At 55.3% G+C, this 23,905-nt stretch overlaps 2 protein-coding genes across 3 annotated transcripts; both read left to right on the top strand.

The window, feature by feature from the left end:
* Positions 1-4,175: 4,175 nt before the first annotated feature.
* Positions 4,176-5,060, top strand: LOC132206380 (uncharacterized). The gene has a single exon (XM_059640455.1). The coding sequence runs from the start codon at positions 4,176-4,178 to the stop codon at positions 5,058-5,060; it is 885 nt and encodes a 294-aa protein (XP_059496438.1).
* A 104-nt stretch (positions 5,061-5,164) lies between these two features.
* LOC125446961 (peroxisomal membrane protein PMP34-like) lies at positions 5,165-23,448 on the top strand. Of its 2 annotated transcripts, XM_059640637.1 has the most exons (9): positions 5,165-5,370; positions 12,380-12,440; positions 14,672-14,738; positions 16,051-16,202; positions 16,519-16,635; positions 17,686-17,831; positions 18,851-18,946; positions 19,689-19,771; positions 23,075-23,448. In XM_059640637.1, exons 1-9 carry the CDS (start codon positions 5,170-5,172, stop codon positions 23,220-23,222), a joined length of 1,071 nt encoding a protein of 356 aa, XP_059496620.1. In that variant the 5' UTR covers positions 5,165-5,169; the 3' UTR covers positions 23,223-23,448. The 2 variants fall into 2 exon arrangements, with proteins under 2 accessions (XP_059496620.1, XP_059496621.1); XM_059640638.1 differs by lacking the exon at positions 16,519-16,635.
* Positions 23,449-23,905: the final 457 nt, after the last annotated feature.

The following is a 23,905-nucleotide window of genomic DNA, read 5'->3' as shown; positions in this document are numbered from 1 at the left end:
GTCCCAGTGTCGGCGATGCCCAGGTCCCAGGTCCTGCTATTACCCAGGTCCCAGTGTCAGTGATACCCAGACCCATATTGCCCAGGTCCCCGTGTCGGCGATGCCCTGGTCCCAGTGTCGGAGATGCCCAGCTCCCAGTGTCGGCAATGCCCAGGCCCCAGTGTCGGAGATGCCCAGGTTCCCATGTCAGAGATACCCACATCCCCGTGTCAGCGATGCCCAGGTCCCCCAGTGTCAGAGGCGCCCACGTCACCGTGTCGGCGATGCCCAGGTCCCAGTGTTGGATATGCCCAGGTCCCCGTGTCAGCGATGCCCAGGCTCCCCGTGTCGGAGATGCCCAGGCCCCCCAGTGTCGGAGATGCCCCGGTCCCCGTGTCAGCGATGCTCAGGCTCCAGTGTCGGCGATGCCCAGGTCCCAGTGTCGGCTATTGCCCAGGTCCCCGTGTCAGCGATGCCCAGGCTCCCCGTGTTGGAGATGCCCAGGCCCCGCAGTGTCGGCGATGCCCAGGTCCCCCAGTGTCGGAGATGCCCAGGTCCCAGTGTCGGCGATGCCCAGGTCCCCCAGTGTTGGCGATGCCCAGGTCCCCGTGTCGCCGATGCCCAGGTCCTGCTGTCGGCGATGCCCAGGTCCCAATGTCAGTGATGCCCAGGTCCCCCAGTGTTGGCGATGCCCAGGTCCCCCAGTGTCGGAGATACCCAGGTTCCCATGTTGGCAATGCCCAGCTCCCAGTGTCGGCAATGCCCAGGTCCCAGTGTCGGCTATTGCCCAGGTCCCCGTGTCAGCGATGCCCAGGCTCCCCGTGTTGGAGATGCCCAGGCCCCGCAGTGTCGGCGATGCCCAGGTCCCCGTGTCGCCGATGCCCAGGTCCTGCTGTCGGCGATGCCCAGGTCCCAATGTCAGTGATGCCCAGGTCCCCCTGACGGCAATGCCCAGGTCCCCCAGTGTTGGCGATGCCCAGGTCCCCCAGTGTCGGAGATACCCAGGTTCCCATGTTGGCAATGCCCAGCTCCCAGTGTCGGCAATGCCCAGGTCCCAGTGTCGGCTATTGCCCAGGTCCCCGTGTCAGCGATGCCCAGGCTCCCCGTGTTGGAGATGCCCAGGCCCCGCAGTGTCGGCGATGCCCAGGTCCCCCAGTGTCGGAGATGCCCAGGTCCCAGTGTCGGCGATGCCCAGGTCCCCCAGTGTCGGCGATGCCCAGGTCCGCGTGTCGACGATGCCCAGGTCCTGCTGTCGGCGATGCCCAGGTCCCCCTGACGGCAATGCCCAGGTCCCCCAGTGTTGGCGATGCCTAGGTCCCCCAGTGTCGGAGATGCCCAGGTTCCCATGTTGGCAATGCCCAGCTCCCAGTGTCGGCGATGCCCAGGTCCCAGTGTCGGCAATGCCCAGATCCCCGTGTCGGAGATGCCCAGGACCCCCAGTGTCAGAGATGACCAGGACCCAGTGTCAGAGATGCCCAGGTCCTAGTGTCGGCGATGCCCAGGTCCCAGTGTCGGACATGCCCAGGTCCCAGTGTCGGACATGCCCAGGTCCCCCCGTGTCGGACATGCCCAGGTCCCAGTGTCGGAGATGCCCAGGTCCCCCCGTGTCGGACATGCCCAGGTCCCCCAGTGTCGGAGATGCCCAGGTCCCAGTGTCGGAGATGCCCAGGTCCCCCCGTGTCGGAGATGCCCAGGCCCCAGTGTCGGCGATGCCCAGGTCCCCCCGTGTCGGAGATGCCCAGGCCCCAGTGTCGGAGATGCCCAGGTCCCAGTGTCGGAGATGCCCAGGTCCCCCAGTGTCGGAGATGCCCAGGTCCCCCAGTGTCGGAGATGCCCAGGTCCCAGTGTCGGAGATGCCCAGGTCCCCCCGTGTCGGACATGCCCAGGTCCCCCAGTGTCGGCGATGCCCAGGTCCCAGTGTCGGAGATGCCCAGGTCCCCCCGTGTCGGAGATGCCCAGGTCCCCCCGTGTCGGCGATGCCCAGGTCCCCCCGTGTCGGAGATGCCCAGGCCCCAGTGTCGGCGATGCCCAGGTCCCCCCGTGTCGGAGATGCCCAGGCCCCAGTGTCGGAGATGCCCAGGCCCCAGTGTCGGCGATGCCCAGGTCCCCCAGTGTCGGAGATGCCCAGGTCCCCCAGTGTCGGAGATGCCCAGGCCCCAGTGTCGGCGATGCCCAGGTCCCCCAGTGTCGGAGATGCCCAGGTCCCCCAGTGTCGGAGATGCCCAGGTCCTAGTGTCGGCGATGCCCAGGTCCCAGTGTCGGAGATGCCCAGGCCCCAGTGTCGGCGATGCCCAGGTCCCCCAGTGTCAGAGATGCCCAGGTCCCAGTGTCGGAGATGCCCAGGTCCCCCAGTGTCGGAGATGCCCAGGTCCCCCAGTGTCGGAGATGCCCAGGTCCTAGTGTCGGCGATGCCCAGGTCCCAGTGTCGGAGATGCCCAGGCCCCAGTGTCGGCGATGCCCAGGTCCCCCAGTGTCGGAGATGCCCAGGTCCCAGTGTCGGAGATGCCCAGGTCCCCCAGTGTCGGCGATGCCCAGGTCCCCCAGTGTCAGAGATGCCCAGGTCCCGGTGTCGGAGATGCCCAGGCCCCAGTGTCGGCGATGCCCAGGTCCCCCAGTGTCGGAGATGCCCAGGTCCCCCAGTGTCGGAGATGCCCAGGTCCCAGTGTCGGAGATGCCCAGGTCCCCCAGTGTCGGAGATGCCCAGGCCCCAGTGTCGGCGATGCCCAGGTCCCCCAGTGTCGGAGATGCCCAGGTCCCCCAGTGTCGGAGATGCCCAGGTCCCAGTGTCAGAGATGCCCAGGTCCCCCAGTGTCGGCGATGCCCAGGTCCCCCAGTGTCGGCGATGCCCAGGTCCCAGTGTCGGAGATGCCCAGGTCCCCCCGTGTCAGAGATGCCCAGGTCCCCCAGTGTCGGCGATGCCCAGGTCCCCCAGTGTCGGCGATGCCCAGGTCCCCCAGTGTCGGCGATGCCCAGGTCCCCCCGTGTCAGAGATGCCCAGGTCCCCCAGTGTCGGCGATGCCCAGGTCCCCCAGTGTCGGCGATGCCCAGGTCCCCCAGTGTCGGAGATGCCCAGGTCCCAGTGTCGGAGATGCCCAGGTCCCCCCGTGTCGGACATGCCCAGGTCCCCCAGTGTCGGAGATGCCCAGGTCCCAGTGTCGGAGATGCCCAGGTCCCCCCGTGTCGGAGATGCCCAGGCCCCAGTGTCGGCGATGCCCAGGTCCCCCCGTGTCGGAGATGCCCAGGCCCCAGTGTCGGAGATGCCCAGGTCCCAGTGTCGGAGATGCCCAGGTCCCCCAGTGTCGGAGATGCCCAGGTCCCCCAGTGTCGGAGATGCCCAGGTCCCAGTGTCGGAGATGCCCAGGTCCCCCCGTGTCGGACATGCCCAGGTCCCCCAGTGTCGGCGATGCCCAGGTCCCAGTGTCGGAGATGCCCAGGTCCCCCCGTGTCGGAGATGCCCAGGTCCCCCCGTGTCGGCGATGCCCAGGTCCCCCCGTGTCGGAGATGCCCAGGCCCCAGTGTCGGCGATGCCCAGGTCCCCCCGTGTCGGAGATGCCCAGGCCCCAGTGTCGGAGATGCCCAGGCCCCAGTGTCGGCGATGCCCAGGTCCCCCAGTGTCGGAGATGCCCAGGTCCCCCAGTGTCGGAGATGCCCAGGCCCCAGTGTCGGCGATGCCCAGGTCCCCCAGTGTCGGAGATGCCCAGGTCCCCCAGTGTCGGAGATGCCCAGGTCCTAGTGTCGGCGATGCCCAGGTCCCAGTGTCGGAGATGCCCAGGCCCCAGTGTCGGCGATGCCCAGGTCCCCCAGTGTCAGAGATGCCCAGGTCCCAGTGTCGGAGATGCCCAGGTCCCCCAGTGTCGGAGATGCCCAGGTCCCCCAGTGTCGGAGATGCCCAGGTCCTAGTGTCGGCGATGCCCAGGTCCCAGTGTCGGAGATGCCCAGGCCCCAGTGTCGGCGATGCCCAGGTCCCCCAGTGTCGGAGATGCCCAGGTCCCAGTGTCGGAGATGCCCAGGTCCCCCAGTGTCGGCGATGCCCAGGTCCCCCAGTGTCAGAGATGCCCAGGTCCCGGTGTCGGAGATGCCCAGGCCCCAGTGTCGGCGATGCCCAGGTCCCCCAGTGTCGGAGATGCCCAGGTCCCCCAGTGTCGGAGATGCCCAGGTCCCAGTGTCGGAGATGCCCAGGTCCCCCAGTGTCGGAGATGCCCAGGCCCCAGTGTCGGCGATGCCCAGGTCCCCCAGTGTCGGAGATGCCCAGGTCCCCCAGTGTCGGAGATGCCCAGGTCCCAGTGTCAGAGATGCCCAGGTCCCCCAGTGTCGGCGATGCCCAGGTCCCCCAGTGTCGGCGATGCCCAGGTCCCAGTGTCGGAGATGCCCAGGTCCCCCCGTGTCAGAGATGCCCAGGTCCCCCAGTGTCGGCGATGCCCAGGTCCCCCAGTGTCGGCGATGCCCAGGTCCCAGTGTCGGAGATGCCCAGGTCCCCCCGTGTCGGAGATGCCCAGGTCCCCCCGTGTCGGCGATGCCCAGGTCCCCCCGTGTCGGAGATGCCCAGGTCCCCCCGTGTCGGCGATGCCCAGGTCCCCCCGTGTCGGCGATGCCCAGGCCCCCGTGTCGGAGATGCCCAGGTCCCCCCGTGTCGGCGATGCCCAGGTCCCCCCGTGTCGGCGATGCCCAGGTCCCAGTGTCGGAGATGCCCAGGTCCCCCCGTGTCGGCGATGCCCAGGTCCCCCCGTGTCGGCGATGCCCAGGTCCCCCCGTGTCGGCGATGCCCAGGCCCCCGTGTCGGAGATGCCCAGGTCCCCCCGTGTCGGCGATGCCCAGGTCCCCCAGTGTCAGAGATGCCCAGGTCCCGGTGTCGGCGATGCCCAGGTCCCAGTGTCGGCGATGCCCAGGTCCCAGTGTCGGAGATGCCCAGGTCCCCCAGTGTCGGAGATGCCCAGGCCCCAGTGTCGGCGATGCCCAGGTCCCAGTGTCGGAGATGCCCAGGTCCCAGTGTCGGAGATGCCCAGGTCCCCCCGTGTCGGCTGATTATCCTCTCCTTGTCGCTTTGTAAGAAGCCGAGCCAATCACAGCATCCGGAGCCGTGACTGACACCAGATCTAACCAATGGAACGTAAGCGGCGGTACGACGTAACCAATGAAGTGCTTCCGCTGCTGAGCGCGCGGGCTGCCGTCCAATAGGAGAATGGGAGCGGAATGCTGCTCCCTGAGGCGGTGGCCAATCAGGAGGCGCGGACGCTGGGTGTATCCATTGTGCCAGCTGGAGCTGGGTGTGAGCGTCGCGTTCCCCGGGAAGGACACTTCCTCCTGGGCCAGGGGATGAAAGGGAGCCCGGGGCTGCCGGCGGGCCCGGCCTTTTCCTATGAGGGCCTGGTTCACGCTGTGGCCGGGGCAGCGGTAAGTGTGCAGGCTGCCCGGAGTAGGAGGCACAGCAATGCAGCGCCTGTCCCCCTGCCTGCCCTGTGACCCCCTGCCACGCTGACAGTGGGTGGGATAGTATCTGCCTGAAACGGTTGTGCATTTTGTCCAATAATTGGCATGAAGTGGGTTTTGTTTCTAATGGGCTGCAGGTTTGGAATGTGGGAACCTGGCTTGGGGGGGGGGCACATGAAGATTGCCCTCACCTCAAGCTTCACTCACTCTGGGACTTGGGAGGGGGCCATTCAGCCCCACAAGCCTGCTGCACCATTCGGCGATACCATGGCTGATCTGGGGCCTAACCCTACCTTCCTGACTTTGCCCCGTGCCCCTTAACACCTTTGCCCAACAAGCACTTATCTCTTATTTTCTTATTTATTCACCTGTGGGACATGGGCGTCGCTGGCCGGGCCCAGCATTTATCGCCCGTCCCTAGTTGCCCCTTGACAAGGTGGTGGTGAGCTGCCTCCTTGAACCGCTGCAGCCCAGACGCTGTAGGGTGACCCGCAATGCCCTGAGGGAGGGAATTCCTGGAACTTGAGTGGAATGGCGATGCATTTCCAAGTCAGGATGGCGGTTTGGATGGGAACTTTAGGTGTTGGTGTTCTCATGTATTTGCTGACTTCATCCTTCGAGATGAATATAGTCCTGAGTTTGGAAAGTGCTGTGTGAGTATCTTTGGTGAACTTCTGCACTGCATCCTCTAGATAGAATTTATAAAATTAAACTTTCACAGGATGAAGTTGTCGCTGGTCAGGCAGCACTTATTGCCCATCCCTAATTGCCCAGCAGGCAGTTAAGAGTCGACCACTTTGCTGTTGGTCTGGAGTCACATGTAGGCCAGACCAATAATGATGGCACATTTCCTTCCCTGAAGGACATTAGTGATCCAGATGGATTTTTCTGACAATCAGCAATGGATTCGTGGCCATCATTAGATTCTTAATTCCAGATTTTTATTGGATTCAGATGCCACCATCTGCCGTGGTGGGATTCAAACCCAGGTCCCCAGAATGCTAATCTGGGTCTTTGGATTAACAGTCCAGTGATGATACCTCTGTGCTGTTGTCTCACCTTAAGTACACACTGCTGTTACTGAGTATCAGTGGTGGAGGGAGTTAATGCTTCTGGATTTAGGCCCAGGCAAGTGGGGAGTGCTCCGTCACACTCCTGACTTGTGCCTTGTAGATGGTGGACAGATTCTGTGGAGTCAGGAGGTGATTTTCACGCCGCAGTATTCCTAGCCTCTGACCTGCTCTTGTAGCCACTATGTTTATGTGGTGAGTCCGGTTGAGTTTCTGGTCAATGGTAACCCCCAGGATATTGATAGCGGGGGATTCAGTGATGGTAACACCATTGAATGTCAAGGGATGGTGGTTAGATTGTCTCTTGTTAGTGATGGTTATAGTCTGGCATTTGTGTGGTGTGAATGTTACATGCCACTTGTCAGCCCAAGCCTGGATATTATCCAGATCTTGTTGCATTTGAACACGGACTGCTTCAGTATCTGAGGTATCACGAATTGTGCTGAACATTGCGCATCATCAGTGAATATTCTCACTTCTGAGTTTATGATGGAGGGAATGTTATTGATGAAGCAGCTGAAGATGGTTGGGCCTAGGACACTACCCTGAGGAACTCCCACAGAGATGTCTCGGAGCTGAGATGATTGACCTCCAACAACCACAACCTCCTCCTTATGTGTCAGGTGTGACTCCAACCACTGGAGAGTCTGCCCCCTGATACCCCTCGATTCCAGTTTTGCCAGGGCTCCATGATGCCACATTCGGTTGAATGCAGCCTTAAAGTCAAAGGCAGTCACTCTCGCCTCACCTCTGGACTTCAGCTCCTTTCTCCATGTTTGAACCAAGGCTGTAATGAGATAGGGAGCTGAGTTGCCCTGGCAGAACCCAAACTGGGCGTCGCTGACCAGGTTATATGTGAGCAGGTGGTGCTTGATAGTACTGTTAGTGACACATTCCATCACTTTACTGATGATCGAGAGGAGGCTGATGGGGCAGTAATTGGCCGGGTTGGATTTTTTCCTGCTTTTTGTGTACAGGACACTTGGGGGCAATTTTCCACATTGCTGGGTAGATACCGGTGTTGTAACTGTACTGGAACAGCTTGGCTCGGGGAGTGGCAAGTACAGGAACACAAGTCTTCAGTACTGTTGGTGGAATGTTGTCAGGTCCCATAGCCTTTGCAGTATCCAGTGTCTCCAACTGTTTCCTGATATCATGTGGAGTGAAGACTGCTATCTGTGATGCTGGAGACCACTGGAGGAGGCCAAGATGGATCATCCACTTGGCACTTCCGGCTGAAGATTGCTGCGAATGCTTCAGCCTTATCGTTTGTACCGATGCACTGGGGTTGTCCATCATTGAGGATGGGGATATTTGTGGAGCCCCCTCCTCCAGTGAGTTGTTTAATTGTCCACCACCATTCACACTGGATGTAGCAGGACTGTAGAGCTCAGAACTGATCTTTTGGTTGTGGGATCGCTGAGATCTGTCTATCACTTGCTGCTTTCCCTGTTTGGCGTGCAAGTAGTCCTGATTGGTGGCTTCACCAGGTTGACACCTCATTTTCAGGTATGCCTGGTGCTGCTCCTGAGACGCCCTCCTGCACATTTCCTCACATGTAATGTTAATAACTAATCCTGCATCCACTGCCATTTTTGGAAGAGGGTTCCATTCAGTATTGAGTATATTTGAGACCTAGATAGGTTCTGGATTAGTAAGAAAATCAAAGTTTATGGGGAGAAGCAAGAGAATGGGGTTGAGAAACACATCAGCCATGATCAAGTGGTGGAGCAGAGTTAATGGGCCACATGACGTAATCCTGCCCCAGTATGTATGGTCTTTGTGTGCAGAAGTGCGTCCGACCCTGTCTCCTGAATCATCTGGCCCTAACTCTCAGACAGTGGCCCCTAGCTCTTAAACTATTTCCACTGGTTGATGAATCATCTTTATCTACTGTCTGTTTTTTGTCAACACAGTCACAGAGCTGTACTGCACAGAAACAGATTCCTCAGTCTAGGCTGTCTGTCGTCCCAAACTAAACTAGCCCCACCTGCCTGTGCTTGGCCCGTATCCCTCCAAACCTTTCCTATCCATGTACTTATCCAAATATCTATTAAAAGTTGTAACTCCCCTCATCCATCACTTCCTCTGGAAGCATATTCCGCACGTGAACCACTACCTGTGTAAAAAGAAGTTGTCCCTCGTGTAATTTTAAACTTTTCTCCCCTCAGCCTTGAGCTTCCCCCACTCTGGGGAAAAGACACGTACCCTTCATGACTTTATAAACCTCTAAGGCTGCCTCAAGGTGCAGCAGAGCAGAAATCCCTCCTGAGGAAGGAGATATGTGCTCAGGGGAGGCTGAGGCAACCGTGGCTAACAAGGGAAGCCAGGGACTGCATCAGAATAAAAGGCAAAAGTACACCATGTGGTGAAGATTAATTGGGAGCCAGAGGATTGGGAAGCCTTTCTGAAAGCCAGCAGAGGGTAACGAGAGAAGCAATAAGCGGGGAGATGACGAAATGTGAGGGTTAGCTAGCTAACAATCTAGCAACAGATTGCAAAGAGTTCTTTTTAAAAGAAATATGAGTTAACAGAAAGGCAGGCTTGGAAAATGAGTCTGGAGAAGCAGTAATGGGGAACTAAGAAATAGTGGAGGAATTGAATAGATACTGTGTCTTCCAGCATGAAAACTGACGCACAGTACCAAAGTAGAACTTTGAGAGTCGGGGGCCAGTGGTGAGTGTAGTGGCAATCATTCAGGAGATAGTGCTGAGGAAGCTGAGAACCCTGAAGGTGGATCAGTCACCCAGACCAGAGGGCTCTGAAGGAGAAAGCTGAAGAGATTGGAAAGGCATTGCTTGTGGTCTGACAGGAATCACTTCAAAATGGGTAAAGTAACATCTCTGTTTAAGAAGGGAGGGAGGCACAAGAACAGGAAATGATTGGTCAGTTAGCCTTGCCTCGGTAAGGTCTGTTGCTAAGGCTGAGATTGAAGTCTTCAAGATCCACAATCTGATCTCCCCTTAGCTCTCTAAATTCTAAAGAAAGCAGGCCTGATGTGTGTAGTCTCTCCTCACAACCCCATTCTTGTAAACCTACTTTGTACCCCCTCCAGGAAGCTCCCTAATGTATGGTGTCCAGATCTGCCCTCAGTCCTCAGGGTTTTGTATAACTACAGTGTCCTTATACTCCAATCCTCAAAATACCGAACAACAGGAGACAACCAGGCTCACGTACCCCTCAGCACAGTAGTTACCCCCGTGTGGGGTATCCATACGAGTATTTTAGTGATTTCGCGACTAGTCATAGAGCTGTACAGCACAGAAACAGACCCTTGGGTCCAATGCGTCCATGTCGACCAGAAGTCCTAAATAAATCTAGTCCATTTGCCAGCACTTGGCCCGTATCCCTCTAAACCGTTCCTATTCATGTACCCATTCCAGGTCCCTTTTAAATGTTGTAATTGTACCAGCCTCCACCACTTTCTCTGGCAGCTCATTCCATACACGCACCGCTCTCTGCATTAAGATGTTGCCCCTCAGGTCCCTTTTAAATCTTTCTCCTCTCACCTTAAACCTATACCCCTCTAGTTTTGAGCTCCCTCACCCTGTGGAAAAGGCCTTGACTACTCTGTCTATCCAGGCCCCTCATGGTTTTATAAACCTCTATAAGGTGGAACAGCTCAAGTTGCTTCCTATTGAAAGCCCCTCATGTCAGCAGGGAGACCCCTCTACAATAAACCCCATTGGCCGACACTAATGTAGCCCCTCGAGTGGAGGGGATAGCCCTGAACACTCTTTCCTCTTTGCCCCCCACCCCCGTGGGAACTCTCCCTGCACCTCACTGACAACAGCGTTCCCATCTCATCCCACTCCCACCTCCTGTTCGACTGTAAACGTCACCAGCCCAGGATCCACTGACTGACCTGAGCGGTGAAGACCTGGGGCTTTAACCTCCCATAGATGGCCAGGATGACCCTGGACTGCGGGAAAGGTGTGGGGCCCCTTGTAGACTACAGGGGCGGCTCAGCTAGTGAGTATGACTGGAGAGCTTGTTGAAAGCCCGGTTTACGTAAGGTGTTTAACTGTGCATCTTATAGAAGATCCGTCAGAGCAGTAAAAGCCATTTGGTCCGTCAAGTCCACACCAACCCTCTGAAGACCCTTCTACCCAGACCTACCCTGTCCCTATAACCCTGCATTTCCCATGCCTAATCCACCCAGCCTGCACACTATGGAGCAATTTAGCATGGCCAGTCCACCCAACCTGCACACCTTTAGACTGTGGGAGGAAACCGGAGCACCCGGAGGAAACCCATGCAGACACAGGGAGAATGTGCAAACTCCACACAGACAGTCGCCCGAGGCTGGAATCGAACCCGGGTCCCTGGCGCTGTGAGGCTGCAGTGCTCACCACTGAGGGATACTCATGGTTACTGGACAATGTATTTTGTATTGGGGCTACAGAAAGTGTTCAGTCTTCAAGCCTCACATGTATTGGCAGTTTCTCAGGCCCAGGGTAATGCACTCCCACTGCGGTTCGGGTTCTGGGGTGGGTGTCAGCCCAGTATAACACAGTCTGTGCCACACAAAGGGGCCTGTTGTGTTCAAAGTGTGGGCTTTTTGTAGACAGTAGGAGCTGCAGATGCTGGAGAATCTGAGATAACAAGGTGTAGAGCTGGATGAACACTGAGCAGGAAAGCTGACCTTTCGGGTCAAGACACTTCTTCAGAAATTTCTGAAGATGGGTCTAGGCCCAAACTTCAGCTTTCCTGCTTCTTTGATGTGCTCGGCCTGCTGTGTTCATCCAGCCCTACACCTTGTTATATCCTTGGAGACTGATTGCTTCCCCCACCTACAAGACCCCAGCTTCACCTCTGCACTGACCACAGCACCCCCCTCACCCACTCTCACTACCCCCCCCCCCAACAAAACCTCTCAGTTTGTAGGGGTCCTGCAAGGCCCAGCTGGCTAGGATGCAGAAGGGCCAAATGGCCTTATCTGTAGCCTACCTTGTGATCCTAGGATAACGTGTCACACCAGTGCAGAGCTCTAGTGTGTATCCTCCCTCCGCCTCCAGCTAGTGATAGGCCTGGATTGACACCGTTCAGTGGGCTCAGGTTGTGTGTTACAGACCCTGTTGTGGCATGGGAGACATGGCCCACTTTGTGCACAGGAAGATTCCACTTGTGCTGTGAGCTGGTTAGATCGTGCTTTTTCTCACGGTAGTGGAATCCGAAACCAGAGAGCATAGGATTAAGGTGAGAGGGATAATTACGGTGGATGTATGGATCTATATTGTTAAAACTTGGGCAGGCACCAGGGAATGAGCAAAGAGGATCCGGTCACTCAGCATCAGAACCAAGAGGTTCCACATAGAACAAGACCATGGGATCCTCTACAGCCCTCAGGCTCGGACATATTCCGAGCGGGAACATAGAACATAGAACATAGAACAGTACAGCACAGACATGTGCTGTGGATGTTGCAGGGGATCTGAAGCAGAGGAGCTGTAGCAGGAGCAGCAATGGGATTGTGAGTAGGATCCTGTGAAAATCCTCATGGATCATGGATCAGACAGCCAACCTGACTGAGTGACTGATTTTCTGTAGCGGGGAGACCAGAACTGAATGCAGTATTCCAAAAGGGGCTGAACCAGTGTCCTGTACAGCCTCAACATGACCCTCCCAACCCCAATACTCAGTGCACTGACCAAGAAAGGCAACTGTTCCAAATGCTACCTTCACCATCCTGTCTACCTGCGACTCTACTTTCAAGGGACTATGAACCTGCACCCCAAGGTCTCTTTGTTCAGCAGCACCCCCAAGGGCCCTAACATGAAGGGTGTAAGATGGGGTTTTGATGTAGAATGGCTTGGGAATTGCTGGGTGAAACCCCTTGGAAGCTGAAGCTGCCGCTTCAAACCGGGGCCCATTTTCACAGGCTGTGTCCTCTTCTGTTCCAGGGGGGAGCCACGGCGATGACCTTATTCTACCCGTTGGACACTGCCCGCCTGAGGCTGCAAGGTGAGACTCTGACTGGGATTCAAGCTGCCACCATCGGGAAATGCTCAAGAGGAGGCAGTGGTCCCTGCACTGAAAACCCAGGCCCATGCTCCTAGGCCAGGGGTCCAATCCTAGCCCAGCCGCTGGGGGGGGGCCCTTCAATGAAATGAATAAATATTGAGTATTGGTGACCAAGAAACCACCATCGATTTCATAGATTCCCTACAGTGTGGGAACAGGCCCTTCGGCCCAACAAGTCCACACTGACTCTTGGGGCATCCCACCCAGACCCATCCCACCATAACCTGCCCAATCTACACGTCCCTGAACCCAGTGGGGTAATTTAACATGGCCAATTCACCCTAACTTGTACATCTTTGGGCCATGGGAGGAAACCGGAGCACCCAGAGGGAATCCACGCAGACGCGGGGAGAATGTGCAAACTCCACACAGACAGTCGCCCGAGGCTGGGACCGAACCCGGGTCCCTGGCACTGTGAGGCTGCAGTGCTAACCCACAGGAATTTTCTTGGTTCCCCAAGGCTATGTGCCGAGTTACGAGATTTGTTGTAAAAACGCACTCGGGTCACTAATCACCATGACAGAGGGGAATCTGCCATCTTTATCTGGCCTGGGCCATGACTCCAGACCCGGAGCAGTGGGCCCTCTGTGATGGCCCTGACGAAACCACCCAGTTCAAAGGTAACAAGGGAAGGCAGACAAAAGCTGGCATTCCTGGTGACATCCGCATGCCATCCAGAAATCTCGGTATCACAGCGGGTCACTGAGGGACAGGGACTCGGGGCAGTGCAGTTAGATCCAGATCCAGATGCCTTTCCCATGGGCCTCCCTAGGCCTGGCACAGATTTCTCTGGCTGACTATTTTGAGGACAGCAGTCTGAATCCGCGGCAATGCTCCACTTGGCCAAGTAGCCTGGATACTTGGGCTCAGCCTGGAGCACGTAGACTGTGTAGGGATGGTGTTAAACATGAACTCTGGTTGTAGCCTTTACACTATCAATGTGAAGAACAGCAGTCGAGGAGGTACGCAGTAGGAAACTTCCCAAACTGTTTGGGAAGGTCAAGTCAAGGGCCTTGTTAAAAAGAAGTTTGAAAACTTCCTGTCCCTGTGAAGGGCTTTGACTTTGTAAGTTTAGAGAAGGCACAACCAGGGAGGGGGTCCATAGCAGGCAGGTGTCCCCTCGCAGACCCAGCAATTCAGAAACGTTCTGAGTTTCCATGTCAGTGTTCAGGCCACTCGGTCCGTCAAGCCTGCTGTGTGTTTGGAGTGTGGTATCAACTCCACCGGCCCCCTCCTGCTCCCCAAACCAACCAGCAACAGAAAACGCTGCAGCATGTGCTTAAAGGAAATGCGGGATAACGGAGAAAAAGGGCATGTTGATTGGGGAGGGGTTGGGGGGGGGAAGCACCGTTGTAAAGCCCAGCTCCCTGCAGCCGTGGAGGTCGGAGTATTCACAAGATTGAGGCTGGGTGATGGTTTATAACGAGGGGGCATCTTATAACAGACTGTGTTTGTGTGTGTGTCTGTCTGTCTCTGCCTCTCGCTCTGTATCTTACTCCTTCACTCTCTCTCCTGCCCACCCTCTCTTCCCCCTCTCTTCCCCCTCTCTTCCCCCTCTCTTCCCCCTCTCTTCCCCCTCTCTTCCCCCTCCCTTCCCCCACCCTTCCCCCACCCTTCCCCCACCCTTCCCCCACCCTTCCCCCACCCTTCCCCCACCCTTCCCCCACCCTTCCCCCACCCTTCCCCCACCCTTCCCCCACTCTTCCCCCACTCTTCCCCCTCTCTTCCCCCTCTCTTCCCCCTCTCTTCCCCCCTCTCTTCCCCCCTCTCTGGCCCCCTCTCTGGCCCCCTCTCTGGCCCCCTCTCTGGCCCCCTCTCTGGCCCCTCTCTTGCCCCTCTCTTGCCCCTCTCTTGCCCCTCTCTTGCCCCTCTCTTGCCCCTCTCTTGCCCCTCTCTTGCCCCTCTCTTGCCCCTCTCTCTCCTTCTCTCACGCTCTCCCTCTCCCCCCCACTTTCTCTCTCTGTTACCCCCTCCCCCCTCACTCTCACATCTCCCCCCACACTCTCTCTCATCCCCCCCTTTCTCTATCTCTCTCACCCCCTCCTTTCTCTCTCTCCCTCCTTCTCTATCTATCTCTCTCTCCCTCCTCCCTCACTCTCACGCCTCCCCCCACTCTCTCTCTGTCTCACCCCCTGCACTCCCGGCTCTCACCCGCGTGCTCTCCTGTGTAGTGGATGAGAAGGTGAAGTCCCGTTCTGCCTGTGCTGTCCTGGCAACGATTGTCAAAGAGGAGGGACTGTGAGTATGCACAGGGGTTTGGTCTGCTTCATTTGTGTAACGCCGGTGCCGTTCCTGCTGACGACACCCCAGGGCCCATGGGAAGCCCTTGCCTGATGTGTTGGTCACTGGATCTGACTGACCCACCGCGATGGAGGGTTTACAGCCAGCTCGCTGACCTCTGTCGTCAGGGAATCTGCAATCACACCGCACCCCGGTGTGTGGGACTGGGAACGGGCCGAGAGAGAGACAGGGTCCCATCTTCTCCCTGCTCCTGACAGACCTGTCTGTCACCCAGGGCTGGGGGTGTGGGGTTTTTGTAACTTCCCGAGGTCCGAATGCCCTTTGCTGCTGGTGAAGTATTTTCAGAGCAGTGTTGCTGGCGATCGTGGGGTGTGCGCACAGCAAGATCCCACAAAGAGGGGACAAGCGACACAGTCGGGGTTGGGGGTGCGGGGTCAGGATAAGTATCGGTTGGGGGTGCCAGAGGGAAAAACTGTCAGTCAGGTTTCCTTTGGAATAGCACAGTGGGATCTTCCACTTGGGAAATCAGGCAGAAGGTGGTGATTTGATCTAAAAGACCCCACCCCTCGCCCCGGGTGGGTGCTGGCCTGGACTCTTGAGTAGATCCTAAATATGGAACCTTCTGTCTCCGAGGCTGGGAGAGGGGGGAGCCTAGGTGGAACATTTTCACAGAACATATCCTTCCTTTCTGCAGGATTCACTTTCTTTTTAAACTTAAATATCATCATCATTAAACTTACTTCAGAACCAGAAGGTTAGACATCTCCATGAAATAAACTTTGTTCTTATTCGCTTGAACGTTCTGATAATAAAGATGCTGCAGTTACAGCCTGCATCAGGATTCATTTATAAGCATCGACAGTGACACACATCTCACTTTCTAAGCCACATTATTCCAAATTTGCTTGAAGTTTTCCGTGGCAGTATCGTGTTAGACAGTTCGAGACTCGCACCACATAAAACTTCGCTTGGGGAGAGTGTAGGGTTACCATACAGGAGTTCCTTAGAAGGGCTGATGGGCCTCAGCGTCTCAGGCCACGACCTCTGCCGGTTGCCTGGAAGAATAACCAGAGCGGGTGAAGGAGGGAGTTACGTGGAATGGAGGATGGCACTATGGGGTGGGGGGGTTCTTGCTGCTGATTGGTCAGCCATGCGGGATGAATGGCGATGGTGAGCCCCACCCCCCGGGCTGGGCTGCTCTCTTTGGTTGGGGGTTGGTGTTGGGGTTGGTCAGTCTCTGAGGCAGGGCCTGTCTGCTCCCGCTCCCCCTGCACTGGGTCTGTCACCTCGGCCTGTGCTCCTGTTCCAGGTTGGCGGTCTATCGGAGCTGGTTTCCCGTTATCTCCAGCCTCTGCTGCTCAAACTTTGTCTACTTCTACACCTTCAATGCCCTGAAGGATGCCTGGGTCAAAGGTCAACCCTCCACCAATGGCAAGGACCTCGTGATGGGCTTTATCTCTGGTAGGTAGGTGCCTCTGTTTTCCGCCTGACCCAGCCACTTGGCCTTCTCCACGGGCCTACACTTTCAGTCAAGCTACCACACTGCCTCCTCAGTGAGATGCCTACAGCCCTTTTCTACGTGACGTCCTGCCAGTGACTGTCAATGTGACCCTAAACCTCTGATGGAGGGTCCACCAGGACGGTGTTGGTACTGACAGGCGGGGCACAGTTTGGCTGTGTGAGTGGTCCCTGAGCGGGCCGGTTGTCAGTATATTTGCCGCCCACGATCCCATGTGGTGTTTTATCACTGTGTGTGTGTGCGTGTTGTGTGTTCCAGGAGTTGTGAATGTGATGGTCACCACTCCGCTCTGGGTTGTAAACACCAGGCTCAAACTGCAGGGGGCAGTGCTCCGGAGCGGCGACATCGAACGGGCTAACTACGCGGGGATTCTGGGTAAGCGCGCCGCCGCCATTTTCGCTGAACCGGGAGTGCCAGAGCCAGGGTCACTCTGCATTGGTACCAGCTTGGGAAGCTGGTGGTCTCCCCACTTCCTCTCAGAGGGAGAGCTCCATGGCATGGGTCAGTGGGTCAGCCCTTACAGCTGACCATTAGCAGGCACCCCCTGAGTGGTCTGGCTGTGACCAATTCCGCATTAACAGGAGGGAGGCCCTATCTTTCCTGACCCAGTGAGTTTCTATATGAGGGAAATAGGAGCAAGGCCCATTCAGCCCCTCAGGCCTGGTGCTGTTCAGTAAGATCACCGGTCGCTGTGTTTGAGTCTTCACTCTACTCTCCCTCTCTGCCACACTCACATTCCAATAGATTCACTGCCCCAGCCTGCTCAGCTCTGTCTGGACAAGAACTCCTTGGATTAAGGATCCTCAAAGGGAAGAAATTCCTTCTCCCCCCCCCCTCAATCTAAATGGGAAAGCTGCTGTTTGGAAACAGAGTCCGTCTTTCCCGAGGTACCCCACGTCCCCATCGAGAGGGGGACGCTGTCAGACCTCCTCACCTATTAAACTTTTTTCTTTAAAAATCTGTTTCTCTAACCATCCTGCTCAGAGATGTTATTGCACGTTTCTGGAGAAGGTGGGACTTGAACCTGGGCCTCCTGGCCCAGGGTGGGGGGCTATACCGCAAGAGGGCCCCAGTCTTTGCTTTAATAACGTGACCTCTCATCCTTCTGACAGAAAGAAGCCCGGATGTTACGGCCTGTTGTGGGTCAGCGCTGAGGAAATGCCCTTCTTTGCTCCCAAACTCGCTGAGGAGGGGGGCATCCGTTCCTCTCTCCGCGGGGGCTGCTGGAGCCACTGCATGTTTCTTCTGTCTGGGGGGGAGGGGTGTGGGGTGGGGGGGTGACCTCCCGTTGGACAGGGCAAGACCAAGCTGCCCTCTGGGCGTTGCAATGCTGACTCTGTGTACCCAGCGCCCTGACTATCGCACCCCCGCCCCCACCCAGGCAGCATAGTTTTCACCACAGTGTTTCACTTTGCTCTGTTGCAGATGCCATCAGCCGGATAGTGAGGGAGGAGGGCATCCTGGCCCTGTGGAGCAGCACCTTCCCCTCCCTCCTGCTCGTCTTCAACCCTGCCATCCAGTTCATGTTCTATGAGGGGCTGAAGCGTCAGCTGATGAGGGGGCGCACTGAGGTAAGGAGCTTCGGGCCTGTTTTCCACTCACACGGCCTGCAGCCCAAAGGAGCTGGATCCTGCACCGATGGGTCTTAGGAGCAGTTAGGAACCAAGTGCTCGAGGCCCTGAACCGGCTGATCCAGACACCCAGTCATCTTGGGGAAACAAGTTCAAATCCGGCCTTGGTCAATGAAATTTCCAGAACGAAGCTAGGGTCAGTGTAAGGTTGACTTTCAGCGAATGTTTTAAAAACCCAACTGATTCTACAATGTCCTTCAAGGAAGGAAATCTGCCAACGTAATCAGGTCAAGGCCTACATGTGACTCCAGACCCAATGTGGTACACTGTCAGTTACCCTCTGAAGTGATCGGGCAGTTAGGGATGGGTAGCACAGTTGCGGCTCACCGTATCGAATTTGTCAGCTCAGTGCCTGCAGGAGGTTCTGCTCCTGATAGAAAGCCAGAGAATTGTTTGAGAGAGGGGACAGGACAGTGAGAGCTGGATTGGTCTCTGCTGCGATGCTGTCTCTGCAAACCACCACCCCCACCCACTGAACAGATCAGATGATGGCATTTACAGCTGAGAACATGGCCCAGAAAACTGACAAAGAAATGTTGGCATCATTGCCCCAGCTTCAGGCATTATCTTGGTTGTACGCAGGCTGAAGTAGAAAGGCCTTTGTCCAGATGGTCACCTTACGGCCAGAGCTACGACCAGGCAGCCTGAACACTCAATGCCAGCTTCAGCCTTGGGTGGACGGTTGGTCCCCAGAGAGTGGCGTGGCCCTGAGGGTGACGTGGTCCCCAGAGAGCTGTGCAACCCTGGGGATGACGTGTGGCCCAGGGGATGAGGTGGGCCCCAGAGAGCTGTGTGACTCTGGGGATGAGGTGAAGCCTGCTGTTGGAAATTTGGCCCAATACGGTGTGAGTCCTGAGTCCTGGATCTTGTCTGAAGTTGACGATTTGTTTCAAGCTTGGTTTGCCCACGCGAAGGGCGGCAGTAATTCGGGATGTTTCTGTCTCCATCTGTTTTCCCAGCTTCTCTCACTCGAGGTCTTCATTATTGGGGCTATTTCCAAGGCTATCGCCACAACAGTGACGTACCCCCTCCAGACGGTGCAATCCTTGCTGAGGGTGAGTTGGAGAATGTTTCCCAATTGGAAATGGCTGGTTTCCCTGTCACGGTTAGACCGCAACCTGGAGAATATTCTAGAAACCGGCAGCTGTTAATGTCACGCCACCTCTGGCAGGTCACATGATCTGCCCCTTGTCCTGGTTTGTCCGGCCTCCCCTCAGGCTTGGAGTGGCAAAGATCAGGAGCCTTTTTGCCTCGGTGCCCTTCAACAAGGAATTGGTCAGTAATGACCAAGACTTCGCCTCTGGGTCAAAGGTCATGGCTTCAGGCCCCACTCCAAGGAGCTGAACACAACACGGGCTGCTGTCCCGAATCAGGAAACAGTGGAGGGCTGCACTATCATAGGAGCCTGAGCAAGCTCTATCTATTCCCCCCCCCCCCCCCACCTCCTCAGCTGGACAGGAAATATCCCTGGGGGAAAAGCAAGGGCAGGTTTCCTTTGTTCATGGGATCTTTCTGTGCTGCCACATGCCCTAGCATCAGAATGGTCAATGTCCGAGGAGCATTGTGGGAAAAGCTGTGGGGTTTTACCAAACCCAGTGAATTCGGATCTCCTGTTGGGTATTGACCCAGGACTGGACTCAGTTGTGAGGCCCTCTGCTGCTCAATGGTTGCCAGGGTTTGCAGTCAAGGCTCACGCCTTTAAAGGGGGCCCTTTGCCGTGGCCCAGTGTCTATGGGGAGATAGCAGGGGCTTTACCCTTTCCCCATGGTAACTGTGGTCTGTCCCTTTCCCCTGCAGTTTGGCCAACAGAAGGTGGATTCAGAGGGGAGGATTGTGGGAAGCCTCCGAAGAGTGGTCTACATCTTGAGGCAGAGAATGAGGTGAGTTGAGGCCTCGCTGAGCTGGCTCTCAGCTCTTTATAACATGACTGACAGGGACCAGAAAAATGTCACGTACAGACAGGTCCTGAGGGTCATCAAAACGGTTTGTGGAATGAAGACAAAAATTAGGAATCATAGAATCATCCAGCACAGAGCAGGCCCTTTGGCCCATCGAGCCTGCACTACCTAAAGTACTCTACTATCTACACAAGTCCCACTTCTCTACACTCGGCCCATGACCTTGAATGTTATGAAAAGAGCTCGTCCAAGTACTTTTAAAAGATTGTTACAGAGATAGCAGGAACTGCCGACGCCGCAGAATCTGGGATAACAAAGTGTGGAGCTGGATGAGCACAGCAGGCCAAGCAGCATCAGAGGGGTAGGAAGGCTGACGCTTCGGGCCTAGACCCTTCTTTAGAGATGGGGGAGGGGAATGGGGTTCTGAAATAAATAGGGAGAGAGGGGGAGGCGGATAGAAGATGGATAGAGGAGAAGATAGGCGGAGAGGAGACAGACAGGTCAAAGAGGCGGGGATGGAGCCAGTAAAGGTGAGTGTAGGTGGGGAGGTAGGTAGGGGATAGGTCAGTCCGGGGAGGACGGACAGGTCAAGGGGGCGGATGAGGTTAGTAGGAGAGGGGAATGCGGCTTGAGGTGGGAGGAAGAACAGGTTAGGGAGGTGGGGATGAGCTGGGCTCGTTTTGGGATGCAGTGGGGGAAGGGGGAGATTTTGAAGCTTGTGAAGTCCACATTGATACCATTGGGCCGCAGGGTTCCCAAGTGGATTATGAGTTGCTGTTCCTGCAACCTTCGGGTGGCATCATTGTGGCACTGCAGGAGGCCCATGATGGACATGTCGTCTGAGGAATGGGAGGGGGAGTTAAAATGGTTCGTGACTGGCAGGTGTATTTGTTTGTTGTGAAATGAGCGTAGGTGTTCCGCAAAGCTTTCCATAATAATGCCACCCGAAGGTTGCAGGAACAGCAACTCATATTCCGCTTGGGTATCAATGTGGACTTCACAAGCTTCAAAATCTCCCCTTCCCAAACTGCATCCCAAATCCAGCCCAGCTCTTTCCCTCCATCCCTAACCTTTCCTCCCACCTCAAGCCCCACTCCCATCTCCTACCTATTAACGTCATCCCTCCCCGTTGACCTGTCTGTCCTCCCTGGACTGACCTATCTCCTCCCTACCTACACTCACCTTTACTGGCTCCATCCCTGCCTCTTTGACCCTTTCTGAAGAAGGGTCTCGACCTGAAACGTCAGCCTTCCTGCTCCTCTGATGCTGCTTGGCCTGTTGTGTTCATCCAGCTTCACACAGTGTTACTTTTAAAAGATTGTGAGGTTTCCTGCCTCAACTACTCTCCTGAGCAGCACATTCCAGACCCCCGTTACCCTCTGGGTGAAAATGTTTTTCCTGCAATCTCCCTTTAAACCTCCTGTCCCTGGTTATTGGCCCTTGAGCTAAAGGGAGCAGCTGTTTTCCACCATCTCTGTCCATACCTCTCCATAATCTTACACACCTCCATCAGGTCCCTCCTCAGCCTTCTCTGCTCCAGAGAAAATGATCTGATCTTATCCAGCCCCTCTTCATCGCTAAACTGCTCCGTCCTAGGCAACGTCTTGGTGACCCTCCTCTGTAACCCCTCCAGTGCTATCACGCCCTTCCTGTAGTGAGGTGACCAGAACTGCACACAGTACTCCAGCTAAACCAACATTCAGTACAATTCCAACATTACCTCCTTGCTCCTACACTCTTGTGCCACCACGAATCAAAGCAAGTGTCCTATCTGCCTGCTTAACTGTCCTTTGCTGAGCTGACTTAAGGTATCTGTGAATAATTATGCCAAGATCTTTCTGCTCCTCTAAGCTCCCCAGTGTCCTGCCATTCATTAAATACTCCCTTGTCTTATTTCCCCCCTCCTGTGTGCATCACTTTGCACTTAAATACCATCTGCCGTGGCTCTGCTCATCTGACCAACCCATCTATAACTTCCTTTGTCACTGTTAACCACCCTGCCAATCTTGTTATTGTCTGCAAATTTGCTTTTAACATTCCCCTGATTTTTCATCTATATCATTTATCGTAATATATAAATAAAACAGACAGTAAGGGTCCCAGCGCTGATCCTTTTTAGCCCACCGCTGGACTCTGGCCTCTGGTCATTCAAACAGCCTTCTACCCCTGTCCTTTGTGTCCTATTATTAAACCAGTTTCTGATCCATCTTGCCAAGTTTCCCTGAGTTCCATGTGCTTTATCCTTCTCAAGAAGTCTCCCATGTGGGACCTTGTCAACAACTTTGCTAAGCTCTCCCTTACAAACTACATCAACGCAACTTCACTCACCCACGCACATTTTCGAAAACTCTTCATAAATTAGTTTCACGTGAGATCGCTCTGACAAAGCCACTGCTGATTGTCCCTGTTTAAGCCATGCTTTTTGAAGTGGGGATTCAATTTCTCCTTCAGAATTTTCTCGCATAGTTTCCCTTACAGTGACGTGAGGTCTTCCGCTGGGTTTTCAAAGTGCACAACGAGACAGCTGGCAAATTCGGTAGCTCCTGAGGACATTTGTCCAGAGTCACCCGGGTTCAAATCCAAGATATATTTACCCCGGGTTACAACTTTGGTTTTGCATCCTTTTTCTGAAACTGTTGCAGAGTGGGTGTCTCCATTCAGCTCACTCCTTCGTCAGGCACTTTGGTTTCGCAATGTTGAATTAGCTTTATTAAAACATACTCACGTGAATACAGTGAAAAGTTAACAAGTCACCATCTTAGGTCCAGCGCTGCCTAGGTACACTTCTTCAGAACAAGTTCCTTAGGGGAAGAAAAATTAGAAAAACAAAGAAATAAAAAGCCCAGCATTGCAGATTGTAGGAATAAATTAGAACAGCAGCCTTTTCAACAACCATTATGTTTAAAAACCAAAAGTTCCTGCTGTGAATCGGGAACAAAAGCAGAAGTTGCTGGAAAAGCTCAGCAGGTCTGGCAGCATCTGTGAAAGAGAAAACAGAGTTAACGTTTCGGGTCCGGTGACCCCCTTCCTCAGTAGTATGTATCACTGCCCAGGCCTGCAGTTATCTGAGGAAGGGGGTCACCTGTAGCAATTATCTTTAGTCTCACACAGTGTCCTTACCGTGCCCAGTCAATGATAAAATTGAACTAATGTTTTGGATAACCTATCTTTGTAACAGCCTTAGTTTGTAGCCTTACAACTGACTGTTTCTCTCTCCCTCTAGCTATGATAACATTGTCTCATTTTTGTTTTATTTAAAAATGAAAATCTTGTTCTTTGAAACAGGAAACAGGGTCTGTGGGGGCTGTACAAGGGATTGGAGGCCAAGCTTCTCCAGACCATTCTCACCTCTGCCCTCATGTTCCTCGTCTATGAGAAGATTGCAGGGATCATATTCCGACTCATGGGTGTGAATCCTCGCGTGGGAAATTAGCAGATGAAGGAACAAGCCCGGCAGCGTTGTCTGGATTAGGCCGAACCCTGTCTGTGTTTTCATTCCCCCCCCCGCCACCCCCCAGAAATCACCGCCATCCCAGAGCACTGTACTTTCACAGGGTGCTGCTAGTGGTGGGGATGACGTTCCCTGAGCCAGCCTGGTATCAACAGAGGCCGTCATGGATGAGGAAATGTTGGTAATTATTAAAATGAGCTTTATTGAAGACAGTGATCCTCTCTCCCCTCTGACTGGCGTTGTGTATAAATTGCTTTCACTGGTCTGTTGACAATCCAGCACTGAAACAGCTTTTTTTGTTATTTTCTATACCCTTTACTTGTAACAGAACCCGCGGCCTGTGACCAGCCAGCTCAGAGGCAGTCCCCTCAACTGAGGAGATTCTAACTCCCTTACAAATACGCATTTTTCATTTTTTAACAGCAGTAGTGCTTATTTCACCAGCTCCCGTGTGCGTGTGTGTACGCATACTTGCATGTGGGACTGTCTGTGGATGCGTGTGTGCTCATGTGGGAGCTTGGGTACACGTGTGTGTGCACGCGTGCATGGAGGTGTGTGGGTGCGTGCTCGTGTGGGAGCGTGGGTGTGTGTGTGCGCGCGCACCCGTGTGGGAGCGTGGGTATGTGTGTGTGCGCACGCTTGCGTGGGAGCATGGATGCGCGGGT

This window comes from Stegostoma tigrinum, chromosome 38 (genome assembly GCF_030684315.1).
Source record: "Stegostoma tigrinum isolate sSteTig4 chromosome 38, sSteTig4.hap1, whole genome shotgun sequence".
Classification (NCBI taxonomy): domain Eukaryota; kingdom Metazoa; phylum Chordata; class Chondrichthyes; order Orectolobiformes; family Stegostomatidae; genus Stegostoma; species Stegostoma tigrinum.
The sequence above is the reverse complement of the archived record's forward strand: the minus strand, read 5'-3'. Positions and strand labels throughout refer to the sequence as shown.

Coding starts and splice junctions, on each gene's coding strand:
- LOC132206380 (XM_059640455.1), top strand. CDS start 4,176: ATGCCCAGGCCCCAGTGTCGGCGATGCCCAGGTCCCCCAGTGTCGGAG.
- LOC125446961 (XM_059640637.1), top strand. CDS start 5,170: ATGCTGCTCCCTGAGGCGGTGGCCAATCAGGAGGCGCGGACGCTGGGT. Junction 18,947..19,688: donor CGGTGCAATCCTTGCTGAGG/GTGAGTTGGAGA, acceptor TTTCCCCTGCAG/TTTGGCCAACAGAAGGTGGA. Junction 19,772..23,074: donor ATCTTGAGGCAGAGAATGAG/GTGAGTTGAGGC, acceptor TCTTTGAAACAG/GAAACAGGGTCTGTGGGGGC.